The 21,510-nt window shown below is 39.1% G+C and overlaps 1 protein-coding gene across 18 annotated transcripts in view; it reads left to right on the forward strand.

Moving 5' to 3' along the window:
* PTPRT (protein tyrosine phosphatase receptor type T) overlaps positions 1–21,510 on the forward strand; it is a 617,797-nt gene that overhangs the window by 499,409 nt on the left and 96,878 nt on the right. For 7 of the 18 annotated variants that reach the window (XR_013987409.1, XM_081009187.1, XM_081009202.1 and 4 more), the window contains exons 14-16: positions 1,954–2,010; positions 16,337–16,472; positions 17,518–17,538. Coding sequence is in view for 17 of the 18 variants with exons in the window: in XM_081009187.1 (XP_080865313.1) it covers positions 1,954–2,010; positions 16,337–16,472; positions 17,518–17,538 (214 nt within the window). In the remaining variant the exon portion in view is untranslated. The remainder of the gene's footprint in view (positions 1–1,953; positions 2,011–16,336; positions 16,473–17,517; positions 17,539–21,510) is intronic. The other 11 variants (XM_081009199.1, XM_081009191.1, XM_081009193.1 and 8 more) reach the window with 4 other exon arrangements.

The following is a 21,510-nucleotide window of genomic DNA, read 5'->3' on the forward strand; positions in this document are numbered from 1 at the left end:
CATGCACTCTGTTACATGTCACGGTGTTCTGTGCACCAGAAGTGGCATAGTCATGCTGGCCACATGACCTGGAAAGCTGTCTGTGGACAAAAACCGGCTCCCTCAGCCTGAAAGCGGAGGTGAACACTGCAACCCATAGTCAAATTTGACTGGACTTAACCGTCCAGGGATACTTTACCTTACGTTTACCTTTACCCTTTAGGATATATGGTTTGTTTACCTTGGATACAAGCATAAATCAGGCATGTCTCTACCTCAAAGGATTCCAGCTTCTAGCATACCTCAAAGGATTCTAGCTTCTAGCATACACATACACAACTCAGCTCTCTCCTTCTTCTAACTATCATTGAGTTGAGGGAGAGAGACCACCCGTTTGTTCTCTGATACAGAACCACTTCTATGGTTATGTTAACAACCCAAATTTAGAGGAATGGCCATTATATTATTATTATTATTATTATTATTATTATTATTATAAAATCAAGTTAATATACCATCCTTCATCTGAAGATCTGAGGGCAGTTCACAAGATAAAAATACAGGATAAAGCACAAAGTAATTTCTGGCTATTCTAACAATTCAAACCCTTCCTTAGATTTTAACACTTGCTGGATCCAGGAATTATGTATTGGCATCCAGCCTACCCACCCACCCCTCCAAACTCATAACACTATGTTTTCTTTCAATATTTCTTTCTTTCTTTGTAATGGTTTGTTTGATTCACCACCTTCAGCAGAACCCTGGCCACTGCTGTCAATATTTGACCCTCCTAGAAGCCCTATTCAGGCATCTGGTGCCCGTGAGTACCGAATCTGCAAAGCCCCAGGGCATTGATTTTATAACTACCCTACCCCAAACCACCCTGACACAACTGCTCCAATGCTACCTGTGATTGGGGTGGCGAATTGGGGGTGAGCATTATGGCCCGCCTTTGATAAAGATACAATAAATAGTGAATTGCTAAATCAGTCTGGTGTTCTGTCTCGGAGAGCTACCAAACATTTGTTGTTGTGCATAATCTTGAGCACTTAGCACGTGATCAACCCCACTCCTCACATGTTTACTGAAGTCATTTTTAGAACACCTGAATTAACATGTTTCTCTATTAGCTAAACTAAAAGGTAAGACTGAATACCTGCACCTGCTTTTGTGCCCTTCCTTTTGGACTTACTATTTCCCCCCACAATTACCATAAATGTACATTCACATTGACATGTTTGTTTTAAAAATATCTGTGTTTTGCCTGTTTGTCTGTGACTAATTTATATTCACTTACACTGTCTGCCCATTAAATCCAAAATGATTTTCCTTCTTCCTTTTATTTACTGATGGTATTATCTCCTTTGTATCTTTTGTCTTTTTCATCCATAAAATGGTACCCACCAATTAAATTAGAATGAAGTGGGGGGTCTGCTGAGGAAAATAATAATAATCTAACAGATTTGGGAACCTGAATGCATATCATTTGTGTAACAAGAACCCCTTTAATATCAGCTGATAATTAAACCCCAATTTGCCAGTTCTGTGCTACAGAATTTTAATTCAAAAAGGATTTTTAATCAGTTTTTGCCCCTTTAGTTTCCTTAATGACATGTATTTTATGTTCTTATTTTAATTTGAGCCGTTCTTTTGGCATGAACTGATTTTTCCCCTTCTCCCCAAACAATATATGTTAGTATTGACACTTTATTAGTGAAAATTGCATTCTCTTGCTAAGGGGGAAACAATTACCTCCTGTGTTCTCAAAGCGTGTTTCATTAATTTTACCACCTAATTGAAACGAAGGCAGAGGGCTCATAAATGGTTCCATATCTCTCAAGGTTCATTTTTTTCTGAGTACAAGTTCTTGGAATTAAAATGCAGTTTTATTAAGTGGCACAATTTTATTTTTATTTTCCTTTTTTCTTTTCTCTCTTGTGCATGCTGCCTGGGGACCGTTTTCCTTGTTCTTAGCAGTAATAAGTAGGCAACAGGTGACTACCCGAAACCCGCCCAGCCTCATGAGCACAGGTGATTATCAGTTCAGGAAAGGGGGTGTCATAAAAATGCAAACCATTTTGGCAGTTGCAAGATTGTCGTGTCATGTTTTGCCTGCATGCCGAAACAAGTATGATGCCAGGCTGATTTGTTTACAGGAGATTTTAAATACTTTCTGCATTAGGCCATCTCAAATCCAATTTGAATGTTTACATGTAGTAGTTAAGTGGATTGCTGCACTTAGAATGGCACCCAGAACCACGTGGGGATTACATGGTATTGCCAAACTACCCTTGAAACGTTAATTATGGTTCAAGAGAAGGCGACTCATCTTTTCCTTGATTCCATTTTTAGGTACCTTTCTAGTGGACAATTAAAACGTGAAGGCCACTGGCACTACTATTCCACTCTCAGGAAAGGAGCAGGCAGAAAGGTCACGAGTGGCTTTTGAAGTGATGCTATAAGATATCTGCTTTCAGGATATCTGCTGAAATGTTTGGAAGGATCACATCAGCAGACATGCAGTCCCATTTTCAACTTGCACATCCGAGAAAATATATTGATAGCATTCTTAAAGCCGTTTCCCAATAGATGTTGTGATGGCCATATCTATGCACACAGCAGGGCATACTGAGCTACACACAACATGCACACTAGTGGGATAGCCCTTGAAAGCACAAGAGTACCGTAATTTGCTAAAGGGCTAAATCTCTATAAATTGGCCAAGCTTGTCAGCATTATATTGGGATACTAGATAATGAAGTCTTCATTCTATCCAGAGTTTCTTTGTTACCTCTCACCCAGTTCAGGCACCTCTCAGCTCATTCAGACACCTGTATCTTTAAGATTTCCAAAACTATGAAAGGAAAAACATGTTGGTGTTATTACTCTTACTTCATGAGGAAGGTGAAGAAACCTGAACAACATCCCTACAGCTAACATCTTCAAGAGACAGCCCTCCATTTCCCAATCTCCAGACGTCGTCTTCTTCTTCTTCTTCTTCTTCTTCTTCTTCTTCTTCTTCTTCTTCCTCTGCTCCTCCTCCTCCTCCTTCTCTTTTATCCAGAATTACAGTCATGACCTCTTTCCACTAGTTCTTATTGCTGGGTGGATTAACAGAGCTGTTGCGCAATATGAAGTGGGGACATATTCAAGCATTCTGGAATGGGTAGATGAGCCATATTCACTTACAAGTTGAAAGCTTAAGGATGGGAGAGGATGGTATGTGCCTCTGCAAATAATGAGAAATGCCATCCCTGGACATGGAAAGAACCTTCTGAGCATTGAATGTAGACTCTATGACATACATGCATTAAACTAATCATACATAGATACAGAGTGTGGACAGTGCATGTGATTCTGCTTTCTGGCATTACAAGCAAGAAATGATAGGAATAACAAACTAGCTTAGAAAATGGGAGGAAATAACTATCCTTCCTTGTCTCAGAAGAGTTGAGACTAGAAGATCTTTGGTGTGGTTAATAAGTTTTGGTGTTGGTGTTGGTGTTGTTTGTAGACTGTAGTCTGACAGTACTATTTGATTGTGAACTACACATGAGAACTGGGAAGAATTTTCTATTCATTTCGGTTTGGCTCTTATTCTTGCAGAAATATTCAACAGCAGTGGATCAGGTAGATAAATAAAATGCTACCGAATGAGTTCCTTGAAATATTATGGATCCTATTTTGTTTAATGCTTTATTAGCAAAAAGCCATGCCATGAAATTGCTGCTTTGGAGTGCATAGTATTAGCAGCTTGCTCTTTGAAGATCTTTCCCACTGACTTTAATGGGGGGGGCAATTCTGTGCACTTATTGTCACTGTGTGCACATGGAAGTGTTTGCAACAAAGTCAATGGAAAAGTTATATGACACAGGAAGAGCATATACTAAACTTAGTGCAGATTGAATCAGTGACAGGAGCTCAAAAATGCACAGAGACCTTAATGTACTGATTGCAACACATAAAATCAATTTCCTGTAAAATAAAAAGGAAATTCAGGTTGAACCCTCTCCTCAATCAATACATGAATAACTTTGCAACATCAGAAAGCTGTTCTTTAAAAAGGTTGCTCTTTTAATAGGTCTTGTTCATTCAGATTAAATTAGAACAGCTCTATTGTTTTTCAAAATGTATTCCAGCTTTGTAGACAGATAATGCATCCTTAAAACAGACCTAATCTCATGTCAAATTTATTATTGCAATTTATCTTTTTACACTTGAATGCTATTCCTTTGACAGGTCTATTTCATTACAAACTCATTTTCAAATGGCTTGCTGCATTTCATCCTAGGCTTGATCCATGAATATTTTCCTTGTGTCATTTCTATTCTTTCCAAAAGATATTTTGAGTGTAGGCTCCTGTATCACCATGATGAAGTGTTAGCAACAATGGTTTATAAAACTCTTACCAAGTGATACCCTAGGTCAAAAAAACAAATCTGCTGAAATGCACATATTTGTTTGGTTTATGGGGACACTTTTCTCCACAAGTTCGGTGCCCTGTCTTTCCAACTTGTTTGAAACGTACATGTTGAGAACTTGCTGCTTCTGCAGCATAGTAATACAAATGAAATGAATGCCAGCCTAATTGAGTTGGGGGGAAGGGGAATTGGAGGCATTCTGACATCACTAGATCCAGAAGTAGAAAACAGGCTATAGGAGTACATTTGAAGATGTCATAGACAACATCTCCATTTATTATAACAAATGGAGTACATGAAAAAGGTCTTTAGCTCAGCCAAGGCATCTAGCAGCCCTCTGCATTGCATAAAGCTTTATCCAGATGACTGCCATAAGCATCAAGGCAAAAGGGTGCATCAAACCAGAAGGAATATTACAGCTTTAAAAGAATATATCTATGAACAGTCACTGGATTGACATTCTCTTAATAATTTACATGCCTTAGCACCTTTGCTTGAGGTGTGCTTGCCTGATCCCGAAGGAGAAAAGCTGTTTCACTGGAACAACATGAATTACAATTGTTCATTCTCTCTGGGTTGCTTCAAAAGGTTACCATGAATATATGATTGTCATTAAATGTCCATAAAGTTAAGCTTCCAAAGGCATGACAAGCCCGAAGCTATTATTATTAATACATGATGCCTTAGTTTCTTAAATAGATTTCTCTGGGAGCCCATCACCCGCTGCAGCCATTATTATTATTAATGCATTTAGGTTCTTATTTCAGGTATAATGTCTAAGAACTCTGTAACAGCAATAGACTTTTAATAATAATAAAAGAAAGAGGCAGCTGTTGAAAAGAGAGGGCCTAGCCAGCAACCCACCCACGCAACATGAGTACCTTAAGAATACATGAGGTTGTGGCTGATACTGCAGTCAGGAAATGTTTGCATGGAAGATTTGCTTTGTTTGAATTTGTTCCTTCACTTAAAAATCAAACAAGTGGCTGTTACAGTTTGTGCATCTGCAGATAAGATGTTTTCCTTGGGCCCAAGGGAGAAAAGGGGGCAGAATCAAAAACCAAGAGAAGCAAGAGGCGAAACCTCAAAATGGTGCTAAACACCAAATCATTATAATTTACGGTTCTTATAATATACTGAAAAACCCAGTGTGTTTCATTTGCTTCTGCCCATTTCACCACCCACACCGCACAGGACCGTAGGGAGGTTCAGATGTCATTTCAAGCTCCATCTCTCCATAGAACACTTAGCTGAAGTTATTTGCTATGCAGGATCCGCCAAAGATTATTTCCCATCTGGGTTGGTGAGAAGGAAAACATTTCAGTGCTTGGAGCCCTTTGATATGTAAACCAAACACTACTGAGATGAAATGGCTTCCTTTTGACTCCAGGGATGATTGCAGGTTCTATACTGCCAACAGTTGTACTTAAGTAGGCTTTGTTTCCCCCCTGGAGTGAGGAGGATCAAAAAGAAGCACCTTTCCCAACATATATTGTCAGCTGGAACAGACAAATTGGGCACAAAAGACCAGAGCATTTCCAATAATTCATCCCAACAAGCAACAAAAGTGTGCAGTTATTACATCAGGCTTTAATGTAATGCCATTCTGTTTTCTCCTCCTCCTTATTTGTGAACTTGGGTGGCTGTGGTGATACCAGAACCTTCATTAATTTTCTCTAATGTCATAGGAACAAGATACAACTTTCACTCTTATCTCTGTATCATATATATTCTTATGAATTCATTTCCCCCCTTAGTTTGTGACTGCAACTTTAGTTAAGAAATCTTTGGCTCATTGTCTGTATGGCATGCCTTAGTATCCTAAACTTTTCTTCTCTAGTTACTTCTGTGTAATGCACCAAGTTATTTTTAAAGGAAATTCATTTTACATATTACGACTTCTTCTGAGAAGACAAATACTTAGCCTGCTAGTTTCTTACTTCCAGATTGTTTTACAATCCGTTAACTCTCCAGCTGAAAAAGCCAATTTAAATATTTCCCAAGGCCGGAATCTTAGCTAGCATCTTAACTCCTTATGCTTGCCTTTCTTTTTTATTTGATATCCCCCTTGTTGTTGTTTAGTCATGTCCAACTCTTCGAGACCCCATGGACCAGAGCACGCCAGGCACTCCTGTCTTCTACTGCCTCCCACAATTTGGTCAAACTCATGTTAGTAGCTTCGATACCCCCCTACATATGCACATATCATTCTGCTGCACAGCCAAAATATGCATCAGAATCTGTAGAAAGTCTAGGCTGCTCCATTTTCCTATGCTAAGCTAAATTCATAAAAAAATGGCATGTGTAACCACATTCATTTCTATGGCTATAAAAACAAATCTTCATGGGATGTTCCTGGAGTTGTGCTGGGGACTCCTTCAATGGAAGTTGGCTTGTATTTCTCTTTTCCAAGAACTTCCCATAAGCACTGTTTGTACATGGAGTTGGTCACATAGCATGCCTTGGGACTGGATTTTGTTTTTCATCTTTTGTCCCGTTTTCCCATTCAGTTACTTTATAGTTAAGAAATGTGATAGCTAACACCTGCTGATCATTTTGTGCATGTATGTATGCATATATTCATGACGGGAGCAGCTTAAAAGTTGCTAAAAGGAATCTTCCCAGCAAAAAGTGATATAAAAGTTTTGAGAAATATCTAATTGTTACAGGAATGCTATCAGATCCTCCCTACGATTGATTTTAATCCTTGTTAACTAAGTAGCTTAAAAATGTGTCATCTTCATATCCTAAAATAAGAATCATGAATTAAATATTTTATTCATCAAAGCCATAAATAGGATTTAGCTGCTTTTCATTTTATCAGCATCTCAAGGATCAGTTTAGCATCTTCTAAGCGTCTTTGCAGAATTCTCTTGATCACATTAGTATGAATAAAACTCAGTATTAACTAGTAGAATAGAATGGAGGAATGTAGTGAACTGTAATGAAACTTACCATATATTGCGTAGGAACTGCATCAAAACATCCTTAGTATAACACATTGGCTAAGGAATGAAAAGTGAATGTAAGAAACCACTTTAAAGCAAATCAGATAATTGGAGCATCTAGCTCTCCAGCATTTTATGCAATAGTATGTTTAAATGCTGGGGGGTGAATGTGATCTGTCACTGAGCTACATCCCTTTTCCACAGACAAGGAATGTCCTATTTCTCCCTGTATTTCAAATTTACTTGTGTGTTTATTTATTTTTGAAACATTTCTATGGTGCCTTTCAGTTTTGTGCTTGCAAAAGCAGCTTACGAGAATTTAAAATTAGTTAAAAGATGCAGAGAAACACATATCAAGAATGCAAAATGGCAGGGATCCTTTCCTACAAATGTTAGCGACCCCTTTGCAGAAAGGGAGCTTACCCACGTACATAATTGACATAAATTGGTGAGGAATGTATTCTGTCCTCATGATACTAAGGAATCCTTGCAGCAGAAGGAAACACAGAAGCATAAAAGGTCGGTCTTCGACAGTTTTATAGGATAAAAAGAAGCTTTCTACTTCTTTGTTTCAGCTTGGAACCTAAAGAGGGCCACAGAACTGGACTTGGACTCGGAGGATACATGACTCTGAGCTCAATTTTCACACCATAGGGAGCCTAGGATTATCTGCTGTTGAAATGTGGCAGCAAGGAACAGAGATTTTCCTTGAAGGGCACTTGCTGTCCCCAGAGGATCATCTCAGTGACAACTGCTGATAGGTTATAAAGACTGGCCTCCTCTTTTTTTTCTTTTTTTTTAAAGTTTTTATTATTTTCTTCCTTAAACAATATTTTCAACAATGCAATAACAAACAAAAAACTTTCTGCTCTGTTGAGCATGCGACTTCCCTCCTTCCCTTCAGCAGGTTTTCCACTTTCAAGTCCTGTCTCAAATTTTAGTTCTTTCACTTCTATTATCCACATTGTAGGATTTATTTCAATCCTGCTAGCGTCTTCAGATTTTTGCAATTATGATTCAAATATACAATAAATTTACTCCAGTCCCTTTGAAATTTTTGGTCGTCCTGGTCCCGAATCCTGCAGGTCAGTCTGGCCAATTCCGCAAAGTCCATCATAGAATCATAGAATCATAGAGTTGGAAGAGACCACAAGGGCCATCGAGTCCAACCCCCTGCCAAGCAGGAAACACCATCAGAGCACTCCTGACATATGGTTGTCAAGCCTCTGCTTAAAGACCTCCAAAGAAGGAGACCACACTCCTTGGCAGCAAATTCCACTGTCAAACAGCTCTTACTGTCAGGAAGTTCTTCCTAATGTTTAGGTGGAATCTTCTTTCTTGTAGTTTGGATCCATTGCTCCGTGTCCACTTCTCTGGAGTAGCAGAAAACAACCTTTCTCCCTCCTCTATGTGACATCCTTTTATATATTTGAACATGGCTATCATATCACCCCTTAACCTCCTCTTCTCCAGGCTAAACATGCCCAGCTCCCTTAGCCGTTCCTCATAAGGCATCGTTTCCAGGCCTTTGACCATTTTGGTTGCCCTCCTCTGGACACGTTCCAGTTTGTCAGTGTCCTTCTTGAACTGTGGTGCCCAGAACTGGACACAGTACTCCAGGTGAGGTCTGACCAGAGCAGAATACAGTGGCACTATTACTTCCCTTGATCTAGATGCTATACTCCTATTGATGCAGCCCAGAATTGCATTGGCTTTTTTAGCTGCCGCGTCACACTGTTGGCTCATGTCAAGTTTGTGGTCAACCATCTTCGCCTGCCACTCTGCAATCATAGGTACTTCCTGTAACGTCCACTTTGGGGCCATTAAAGTTCTCGCTGCTGCTGTGGCGTCCATAAATAGTCTTTGATCTATCTTCGCAATTTCCTCTCCCATCAAACCTAGCAGAAATGCTTCCGGTTTTTTGAGAAAGGTATATCTAAACATCTTTTTTTAGTTCATTATAGATCAATTCCCAAAATGTTTTTACTTTATCACACGTCCACCACATATGATAAAAATCTCCGTCTGATTCTTTGCATTTCGAAGACTGACCTCCTCAGAGTGAATTACTCGCAAATCCTTTCAAGAAGTGAAAGGGACTTGCAACAAAGACGCATGCCCATTATCTGTATGCTTTTAATTACTTCTTTTATTTTTTCTCAAAACAAAACCTCATGTCACCAGCAATGAATATCTTCAGGAAAATTTACGTTAGATGAAGATTTTGCACATGTAGTTCAAATTCTAAAACAATTCACCATTAACTTGGCAGTCATTACAGCGCCAGGTGTGTTCATGGCCAAAATCAAAAGAATGAGTTAGAAAGGTTGAAAGCTCTAGAGAGCTTTGAAACCTAACATCCTGACTCAATTCAAATCTCTTTTATCAAAGTTGCATGTGTAGCTCTATGTGTTAGATTGATGGGTTTTGAAATTGTATGGATATCATTTCAATTGTACACTTGTTTCCTGTGGATAAATGATCTATCACCTTAAGACATATTATTTTCTGGGTTGATGAGATTTGTGACTTTTGGGCAACAGTATCAACAAACTTTTGAGATTCCATCTGAAAAGGTCAATTCTCAAATGTATGTAACTTCGTCATGCAAATCAAGATATGCAAAAGCCTCATGCAAAGAACATGAGGAAACTTTAGGGACACTGAACCAAGTGAAATTAATTGAAAAACATATACATTCTGTTTGAGAATAAATACCAAGGTTAGGTGATACTACAGTTCATAATGAAGAAAACAAAGACACAAAACACATAAAGGAGGATTGTACAACGTGAGTACAAGTTCAATGATCTACCAGAATGTGCATGATTGGAGACATTAATATCTTCCGGATTCACTAGAAGCAGTGAGAGTTTGAAAACTGACTTTAATGAAAGAAAGATTGCACATGTAATTTGTGGACTAAGATTGATTTTCATTTCAGTTTTGATCAGTGCTTTTTTTCTAGAAAAAGAGGTGGGGGTACTCGCCATGAGGTTCTTACACTAAGGGCCACACTTTTAACACATCCTCCAAATAAATGCAGTCACAGCTCTGACAGGAAAACATGGAAAAAGCAGCCAGCCGTAGAACCATAGAATTTTAGAGGGACCCTGGTTCTGATCATTATTTTTATCTAGCACGGCAGGTTTTCCTTTACATTTGGAACATATATGCAGCAGAGCATTCTGCAATGTGATGTGAACCTTTATTGCTCAATTTGATGAACAGCTACTTGTATGCCACACATTATGGAGTATTCTATACACCCTGAATTTACTGCTATTGGTTCTTTCGATATTCCACATTTACTCAAATGTGCTCAGCACAACAGATGGTTTTATAGTCAACTATACCCAGAACTATATTGATCATGTATGATCTCCACATGCTTCTTGGGACTGCTCCATTATGAAAGCAGCTCTTCTGCTACTAAACAAACAACTATATAGAAATCTGAGGGAACTTCATAAAGACTTCTGGTACGGTGTGTGGGGAAAAATTAGTTTGGGTGGATGGAGTGTGTGTGTGTGTGTGTGTGTGTGTGTGAGAGAGAGAGAGAGAGAGAGAGAGAGAGAGAGAAGAGAAATCCCTTTTGCACTCAAATGTGTATTCTAAAGGATCCTGGACAACAACATACTGCCATATTTCCTTTCCATTTTCTTAGCATATTTCTCTTAACCAAATAATACTGCTCTAGCCCTGTGATATAATGGGAATATGTATCATTATTATTATTTTTTACATTGGGCTATATAAAATTTGGAAAAAATCATTGCAAGTCTTCACAGAAGATTTCTGGACAAGCTCTGATGCCAATAATATAAATTTTCTTCAAGCATATAATGCCTAACAGCAGCTTAGGGCTGAGCACCTTTCTGAGCACCTACCCATATTTTGATTTGATACTACCCAAAGCAACACTTAGAATCTAGTTTTCATCTGACCTTCTCAGTTGTCACAGAGAGATTCTACACTTATTTTTGCTTCGTCTTGCTATTTTTCCTCCATAGCCTTTCTAGATTATTCTGTCACATAGCATCCCTTTAATCTGGCCCTTCTGCTGAGGATAGCCTTCCTAGTTCCACCCACTTGCTAAGTATAGAACCAACCACAGAGGTCCTCAAAAGCATGATTTTTTGGGTGGACCTTTTGTTTGTTAAAGTACTAAACAGATACACAGAAATGCATCGAGAAAGTGCTGCTATAGTTTTATGCAGATTTCTGCAAGATCTAGAAACCCACCCCCTCTCTATTCAGTTTGTCTGCCCTTTCAAACTTGTAGGCTGAGAATATTCATCCTTACCTCTATGGCTTCTATTTCAGGTTTAGCTTCTATTTTCTGCCAGTATTAATACTTCTTTCCTAGATGTCTATTTGAGAAGTTAGTTATTGCAGAAGTGGGAGGATGAGCTATGAAAAGGTGTGAAACATGTAGATCCTACCTGTGGTTTTGAGATAAATGCACAATCCATGTTTTTCTAAGTATGTAGCCAAATCTACCTAGTAGATCCAATCTCTCATCTTTTTTTATTTACTTAATTTCTTTTCACAGCCACTCAAAGTGACTTTCAATAAACAATGCAGCATAATGCAAACAAGACTCTTCCACTGTAGATTGATAGCTGAAGACTCTTCATATTCTTCTGTTGGTTCATCCTCTTAAAGCATCTTCTTTCATTGGCTTTGCTTCTAGCTTCATTTGATTTTGTTTAAATGCCTCCAGATCATGAAAATCCAGTTTTGCCACTGTCATCAGAATTCCCCATGATTTATTAGGAATCTCAAAGGACACAAGAAGCTCCTTTGATATTACAAAATGCTCTTGGACAATTGTTTGAGATGGATGAAATACATTTTATTCAAACGGTCATCTAGTGACCAGTATTTGGAGACATTCATTGATGGGGTCTAGGGCTTTTAAGAGTTCTACGGGCCAGCTGGAAGGTTGGGTAGAATCAGGACAGTTTTTTAAATTTCTTGCAGGCATCTTCCAGCCTGAGAGCTAACAGTTAAGTAGGGATGGAGGAGAAAACCATAGAATCATAGAATCATAGAGTTGGAAGAGACCACAAGGGCCATCGAGTCCAACCCCCTGCCAAGCAGGAAACACCATCAGAGCACTCCTGACATATGGTTGTCAAGCCACTGCTTAAAGACCTCCAAAGAAGGAGACTCCACCACACTCCTTGGCAGCAAATTCCACTGTCAAACAGCTCTTACTGTCAGGAAGTTCTTCCTAATGTTTAGGTGGAATCTTCTTTCTTGTAGTTTGGATCCATTGCTCCGTGTCCGCTTCTCTGGAGCAGCAGAAAACAATCTTTCTCCCTCCTCTATGTGACATCCTTTTATATATTTGAACATGGCTATCATATCACCCCTTAACCTCCTCTTCTCCAGGCTAAACATGCCCAGCTCCCTTAGCCGTTCCTCATAAGGCATCGTTTCCAGGCCTTTGACCATTTTGGTTGCCCTCCTCTGGACACGTTCCAGTTTGTCAGTGTCCTTCTTGAACTGTGGTGCCCAGAACTGGACACAGTACTCCAGGTGAGGTCTGACCAGAGCAGAATACAGTGGCACTATTACTTCCCTTGATCTAGATGCTATACTCCTATTGATGCAGCCCAGAATTGCATTGGCTTTTTTAGCTGCCGCGTCACACTGTTGGCTCATGTCAAGTTTGTGGTCAACCAAGACTCCTAGATCCTTTTCACATGTACTGCTCTCAAGCCAGGTGTCACCCATCTTGTATTTGTGCCTCTCATTTTTTTTTGCCCAAGTGTAATACTTTACATTTTTCCCTGTTAAAATTCATCTTGTTTGTTTTGGCCCAGTTCTCTAATCTGTCAAGGTTGTTTTGAAGTGTGATCCTGTCCTCTGGGGTGTTAGCTACCCCTCCCAGTTTGGTGTCATCTGCAAATTTGATCAGGATGCCCTTGAGTCCATCATCCAAGTCGTTGATAAAGATGTTGAATAAGACCGGGCCCAAGACAGAACCCTATGGCACCCCACTAGTCACTCTTCTCCAGAATGAAGAGGAACCATTGATGAGCACCCTTTGGGTTCGGTCAGTCAGCCAGTTACAAATCCACTGAGTGGTAGCATAGTCAAGACCGCATTTTACCAGCTTCTTTACAAGAATATCATGGGGCACCTTGTCAAATGCCTTGCTGAAATCAAGGTAGGCTACATCCACTGCGTTCCCTTCATCTACCAGGATTGTAATTCTGTCAAAAAACGAAATCAGGTTAGTCTGACATGACTTATTTTTCAGAAATCCATGCTGACTATTGGTGATCACAGCATTCCTTTCTAGGTGCTCACAGACTGTTTGCTTAATGATCTGCTCCAGAATCTTCCCTGGTATTGATGTCAGACTGACTGGGCGGTAATTATTTGGGTCCTCTCTTTTCCCATTTTTGAAAATAGGGACAACATTTGCCCTCCTCCAGTCTGCCGGGACTTCGCCTGTTCTCCAGGAATTCTCAAAGATGACTGCCAGTGGTTCTGAGATCACATCTGCCAGTTCTTTTAATACTCTTGGATGCAGTTCATCTGGCCCTGGAGACTTGAATACATCTAAACTAGCCAAGTATTCTTGTACTATCTCCTTAGTTATTCTGGGCTGTGTTTCCTTTGCTGAATCATTTGCTTCAAATTCTTCAGGTCGGGCATTGTTTTCTTTATCGGAGAAGACTGAGGCAAAGAAGGCATTGAGGAGTTCAGCCCTTTCTGTGTCCCCTGTTTGCATTTCACCATCTTCTCCTCTGAGTGACCCCACTGTTTCTTTGTTCTTCCTTTTGCTACGAACATACCCATAAAAGCCTTTTTTGTTGCTTTTAACCTCTCTAGCAAGCCTGAGTTCATTCTGTGCTTTAGCTTTTCTGACTTTGTGTCTACACGTGCTGGCTATTTGTTTGAATTCCTCTTTGGTGGTTTCCCCCCTTTTCCATTTTTTGTACACATCCTTTTTTAATCTTAACTCAGTTAAAAGTTCTTTAGATAGCCACCCTGGCTTCTTTAGGCACCTTCCATGTTTACGTCTCATTGGTATTGCCTGACGTTGTGCTTTTACTATCTCCCTCTTAACAAACTCCCAGCCATCATGAACTCCCTTTCCTTTTAATATTACTGTCCATGGGATCTCACCCAGCACTTCCCTAAGTTTTATGAAGTCGGCTTTCTTAAAGTCAAGAAATTGAGTCCTAGTATGCTTGGCTGCTCCTTTCCGCTGTATAGTAAACTTCAGAAGAGCATGATCACTCGTGCCTAATGATCCTTCCACTTCTACCCCACTAACCAGGTCATCAACATTGGTTAGGACCAGATCTAAAATGGCTGTTCCTCTTGTTGCTTCTCCCACTTTCTGGACAATGAAGTTGTCTGCAAGGCCAGTGAGGAATCTGTTTGACCTTATGCTCTTGGCTGAGTTTGACATCCAACAAATATCCGGGTAATTGAAGTCCCCCATTACTACTATCTCCCTTCCTTTTGCATGCTTGGCCATCTGTTCCAGGAAGGCATCATCTATGTCCTCCGTTTGGCTTGGGGATCTATAGTAAACTCCCACAATGAGGTCACTGTTATTCTTCTCTCCCTTAATTTTGACCCAAATGCTCTCACTTTGGCTTTGAGGTTCTAAATCTTGGATCTCTTCACAGGTATACACATCCCTGACATATAACGCCACTCCTCTTCCTTTCTTATCTGGTCTGTTTCTCTGAAATAGATTGTATCCCCCCATTATTACATTCCAATCGTGGGACTTATCCCACCAGGTTTCAGTGATGCCTATTATGTCATATTTAGTTTGCTGTACCAAGAGCTCAAGCTCATCTTGTTTATTTCCCATCGGGTTTGTATTTTAATGAGAATTTACCCAATTTGCACTTCTCAAATCAATACAAAAACCGAAATACAACTTGCCTTTGAATTTTGTACTTCTGTGAATTTTGTAATTCAATTCTCCAATCAACACATGCATACAAAACATGTGTCTTAGTGGAAAGAGCATGCAAAAATGCATAAATGAGTGAAAACAATGTGCAAAAATGCATTCTCCTATGGAAAAACTGCTTGTCAAAATGCATACATTAGGCAAAAGGTGCATATATTTAGAGGAATGTTCACAAATATGTGTAGAAATTTTCACAAGGAAAAATGAATGTGAAAATGGGCTGAACTGAACTTAGGACTAGAAAAATGAGAAACTGAGATAAAGCAAAATCAAGAGATTTGCTCATCCCTACTTGAAATATTTGCTGGTTGGAAAGAGAGAAGATTTAGGGTAGCTGTTGAAGTCTTATTAGGTGGACAGAGCCAGGTTCATATTCTCCCACTTTCCAGCCATTAAGCTTTGGCAATTCAGATAGTGTTCAATGATGGTTGATGTTGGTGATGAGGACAGTTGTTCAAACCTGTGGAATGTGATGTGGGAATGTCAATTGTAATTGTTTTACAGAAACTAGTCAAAATGAACTTTGTCACAAAGAGCATGTAAAGTAGAGACATAAGGATCTAAGGAAATAAAACTTTTCCATTTCATTTCAGTCATCGCTCAATATTCCATAGTTCTGATATCCACAATACAGAAATTTCATACTATAAGTGTGTGCTGATGGATTATAACAAGTGAGTCTGAGAGCCTAGAAAGCAATAGTAATGGGCCTTAAAACTATCAGATTCCCCTTGGGAGGAGGAGCTGTAAAACTATTTGGTTACATAACTTTGCAGCATTTACTTAAAGTCTGCTTGCTGTTTAGTCTCTTGTGTCAGTGTGTAATTGTATACCATCTATGAAAAATTTGCCTCATATGTTACATCATACTTGGAATAAGGGTTACATCTTCCTTTCTCTGATGATCTAATGTAGGACTGGTCTTCTGAAATGTTACCGTGAAATTGTTGTTGAAAAATGATTTGCCTGGGATATTTCAACAATACTTTTTATTGTCATTATTATTTCCCTTTTTTCTACAACTTCTTAAGGAGCATCTACACAGAATTCCAATGCCGTGGAGCCAGAAAAGCAGGTTGACAACACTGTGAAAATGGCAGGAGTTATAGCTGGCCTTCTGATGTTTGTAATTATCCTTCTGGGAGCAATGCTTACCATCAAGAGAAGGTAAGTTTCTAAGATCTCTAATTTGCTTTGCTTTGGGAATGGTTAATACCTTTTGTTTTAAATTTTCGTACCTTGTTTGAGCATATTTTATGCTCATTTGGGGGAGCAGAGGCATAGATAGGTTAGGGCTGTTGTTTTACTTAAATGGAGTTTTAGATACATGCCTGAAAAGCTAATCTGCCCTTCATGTGCTCACTGAATATGTGGGAATCACTTCTCTGTGGTTGTATCCCACTGGCTGTGATGCGTGGTGTTTCTATTTCTTGTGTGTACAATTTGATGAGGGCAATGATTTGGGTCTTTCCTGTCTCCATTGACATCTTTCTTTCTAGCATGGTAAGTGTGTGAAGAAGATAGAACATTTTGGATTTTCATTTTCCAATATGAATGTACAAACATATAAGCATAACAAGAATACAATTGGAAGTCCTGAGTTCTAGACCCAATTCTATCACTCGGCATATCTACACTGCAGACTTATATTGGTGATGTAGTCTATTCCCTCTTCCCAGCAAATTCTGGGAATTGTACTGAAGGCAGCAAGTGTGTGTGTGTGTGTGCGTGTGTGTGTGTGTGCTTTCTACCGGAGTGCTCAACACTTCACCAAACTGCAATTCCCAGAATTCTTTAGTGGAGCTATTAATAAAACCAATATAAGTTTGTAGTTTAGATAGGGCCATCTTGTACTATCTGAGCAAGTCATTTCACTTAGCTATAAAAAGGAAACAGTGCCTCATGGAGGTGCTGAGGAACCTAATTAGCAAGCACTTCCACTCTCTCAGATGATAAGTAGCATTTCTGTAAGCGTAGAAACAATGTTATTAAAGCTGAATTTCTTCTGTTTTCATACTGGAATAGTAAATTATGAGGACACGGTCTGCAAACTTTATTTTCTGATTGTGTAAGTGTTGTGTATAAGTGTATTTAGAGAAGACAAAATATGCAAAAAATGAATGTGTATGGCGTTTCCCATCTGACTTCAATATTACAAGCTGTGAAATGTGTGGGATGCTTCAAAAAACTGCCTTTCTATTCTTTTTTGAAGGAGCGGTGCAGTAGACCCAAGGTGATTATTAACCTTCTAAGTGTGGCTTGACTGTGCATGCTCACTGACAGCCATTTCCTCTGGACCGTCCATTCAGATGGACAAAGTTATTAAAAACTTGCCTGGGGAAGAGAGGTTGTCTGAGGATTTGTTTCAACCCATATATGATCTCACCACTTTCTGAAGTCGTTGCTGGCATGTGTTGGGAACAAAGTTATCAAGCAGTTCCATCTTTTTTGCATCTGTATATGCTTTCTATGTGAACCACTGGCTATCACACTTTGAACCAGCATGGCATGTCAGCTGAGTTTCCTTGCTGTCATTTTATGATCACCACACCTATCACGTACTGTGAAGTAGTGATTCCGTTGAGCTGGTATTTTAAAAGAATGGGGGCGGGGTTGTCCTTGTTTAACACATGTCATTTTTTTGACATTATACTCATATTTCCCAAAGCACAAAGGAAGCCCATAGTTTGCTACATCCCAGCAATGCGATGGTAACGTGAGTTTGCACATGCAAGTAGCTGAGTTTCCCATCTTTAGTCACACTATTTGGAGTGTTGTTGTTTTAATTGTAGGAGTATGACTGCTTGATAATGATTGTAGCTATATTTGTGTTGTCACTGTGCCGTAAAAGCTGTCCTGGGGCAAACATTATGGCAGGTGTAGCCAATGAGGTACCACCCCCCAAATGTTGTCAGACTACAATTCCTACAACCCCTGAGCATTGGCTGATGGGAGATGTAGTTTAACAATGTCTGGAGGGCATCATGTTGGCTACTTATGTGTTATTGTCTCAGGAAAACCATTTCTACAACTTGTTCAATACACTTGTTCCCATTTTCTGTACGCTCATTTCTGAAGAGCTGCATCTTCAGAGTTGCAAAAGCAATCACTCCACTGAGAACCATGAATAAAAGAAATGCTGATGCACTAAAGTTGACCTCAGCTTCCATTTGCTTCAGTAAACGTTGAAGATGCTTAGAAACTCTTAAGATAATATCTGCAAATACGACTTTGTACATTAGGATTAGGACATTCTTCTGTATCCTGCATTCATTTTCTTGTATTCATGTTTAAAATTCAGCCTCGTGTTTTCTGAATCCCTTACACTCTTCTGCCTCTTTAGCAGCTTTTCTAATCCATGAGAGGGAAAAATAATAATCCTCTTTATTGTGAAAAGGAAATTTAACAAGAGTCCTGTGTGCTTGTCAGGTTACCAGAGCTTTTGAAATCTGATAACATCTTCCTGTGCTCTTGTTTATTGTCTCAAATTTGTCTTCATTCATGTGAAGGAAAATACCATTTTCCCCCTTTTGATAGGATTCTGGGAGTTTGTACTTTTCATATCTGGAATTTCCAAACCTTAATAGAATGTAAAGAGGCTGGAACAAAATTACAAATAACAAAGAGATTATATTTTTCTGCTACTTCTCTTTTACATTTTTAGTACAAATTTGGCAAGTATACTAAGCTAATAACAGTAAAATGCTGGTTAATATTAATTCAAAAATAGGGGAGATCAATTAATTCCCTCTGATTTTAATAGTTTTAATGAGTGGCAAAGCGCCACAAACCATGCTTTATCCAAATAACATTTCATATTGATTTGTTATAACTTACCTTTTTTGTTTTTTGTTTTCCTCTAAACTCCTAGAGGCATCATATGTGTGTTAAATTGCCTTCTGCTATAATCCTTAACAGCATTCACTATTACCATTGACAAATGTATGTAAAAGATCTGTACTACGGTATAGTTTTTAAATAGATGCAGGTTCCGTTTATTTCAGTGGAATTTGTTTCTATGTAAGATTATTTATGATCAGTAGTAAGGTTAAACTGCAAGTTCAAGTGCAGAATTTAAAGTGGCTAATGGACTTGGTTTCAGTTTCTGCTGAGTTTTCCAATATACGGTATCTTATGTCCACAGAAACTCCACTGAGAGTCTTGTTTTAAGAACTGCAAGCGCACATTGCTCATTGGAATGTTCTCCTGGACGCGAACCCAAATGTAGATGTTCTCCATTCATTTATAAATATGGCTGCTGCCCACTGCTTCAATACAATGTACATTTAAATGTACATTTCCCTATAGCATATCCCATTCATAAACACCTGCACAAGAGTTAACACATCTAGCTACTTCCCAACCCCTGATAAAAATTCAATCAGATAAAAACTGAATGGCGTAAAAGTGCGCATCTGCTGAACTTCTGCATCCACAATGGAAGTTTACATTTCTCAATTACTTTACAGCATTCCTTGCCTTAGCATATATTTGTCACCAACAGATCACTCTAACACAAGCTGTAAGGTGCTTCGTTACTAACATCAAGTTGTGATATGCATATAACTACTGCAGATAAAGGCATTGTTGTTTGATTTACAGAGGTCAGTTAGAGTATTTGGTTACCAAATTTTACTACAGTGTGTTGCATAATAATTTCCATAAACTAAAGTGGTCTCCTAGATGAAGACTTTGAAGCATCCTAGACATTTTTAAACATTGGACAGGACATGAAGTCCATTTGTTAATTCACCCTGTGCTTCTAAATTACCATGTACTGTTCCACATTTCTCAGTAATGATATTCATGCCTCCAAAGCTGATTTCGAAAGTTGATGAGTGGCAGTGTTATAGCGCGTCCCATTATTTCCAGCTATACAGAAGATGTAAATCCATTGTTGAGCTAGGTTATCAAGCAGAGTTAAAAACCCAGTGATTCCACAGCTAAACGAAGATTTGAAATCTGGCCACAAAGTCAGCCATCAGCATTCCAAATTGTTCTGCACTCACCCTCATTCTGAATGTTTGACTCAACTGAAAATGGGGAAAGCTAACTTTCTTTCACAACTACCAAATCAACATGATTTTCAGAATTCCAGAAATCTTCCTTTAACTTGTAAACCAAAGGCACTTAATTGATACTGTGCAAAACCAGTCTCAGAAAATTCAGAAGCAAGCTTTAGAAAGTAAAGGCTGTTGTACCAGAAAGTCTGGTCCAGCCTAGACTTTTAAAGCAGACTGTACTCATACCATCTTATTGTTATACAAACAAATTTGTGAGAAGCCCCAGGGATGGAAAGGAAATTTTTGGCATTTGGTTGGGGTTTCTTTTTGCCTTTCCCTCAGTGAAATTATAGCTTTCTTTTGTTAGGCGGAAGAACATTGTTTGTATGAGGGTGGAAATGGCATTGGTCAGGATCAACATAGTATGGAGGGGCATAAGGGGGCCTATGGGAGGATTGACCATGGCAGACCCAGATAGGAGTTTGGTATCTGCCTGGTTGGAATCTGTAGCCTGGTCCTCCAGTGAGACCTTGCTTGCTTGGCTTGCACCACGACAAGGTTCAACACTGGCTGACTCCCATCATACAGGTTCAGAGCAATCCAAACCCAGCAGATCCATTCCATCAACATGGGGCTTTTGGAATGATGAACTCATCCTGACACCCAATGTCATGACAACCCTTGCCCTGCCTGTTAATAAATATTTAGCCTGATTTTATCCCATCACCGTTGTACAGTCTGCTTATTTTGCTGCTCTCATGGGTCACATAATACTCCTGCCTGAGCAACATCAACTATATATTTTGGAAGGTTAACTGTTTGTCTGTTCGCTGTACATTTGAATACCTCTTGAGATATCATAACCAGATTTTGCATGAAGATATCAAGGAGCAGGATTTAATTTATCTTTGGATACAGTTGGTTGCCATTTTGCATCATGATTGTGAAACGAACCCTTCGGAACTGTGCTGATTTTAGCCACTGATTTCAAAACTGCACTATTTTTTAATTATTATTATTTCTCAGAATCCCAAGCAACATTGGATATAGTATATTATAAACTTTAAGAAAACTATGGTAGGGCTTCTCAGCATGAATGAACCAAAGTGCTTTAATCTAGTTCAGTTGCTTCCAGTCTGTACAATATAGATCAGTCTTTCCCATCCTAGCTCCTTTCAGATGTTTGGGACTACAGTATTTGG

Source organism: Podarcis pityusensis, assembly GCF_964106645.2.
Source record: "Podarcis pityusensis genome assembly, chromosome: 6".
Classification (NCBI taxonomy): domain Eukaryota; kingdom Metazoa; phylum Chordata; class Lepidosauria; order Squamata; family Lacertidae; genus Podarcis; species Podarcis pityusensis.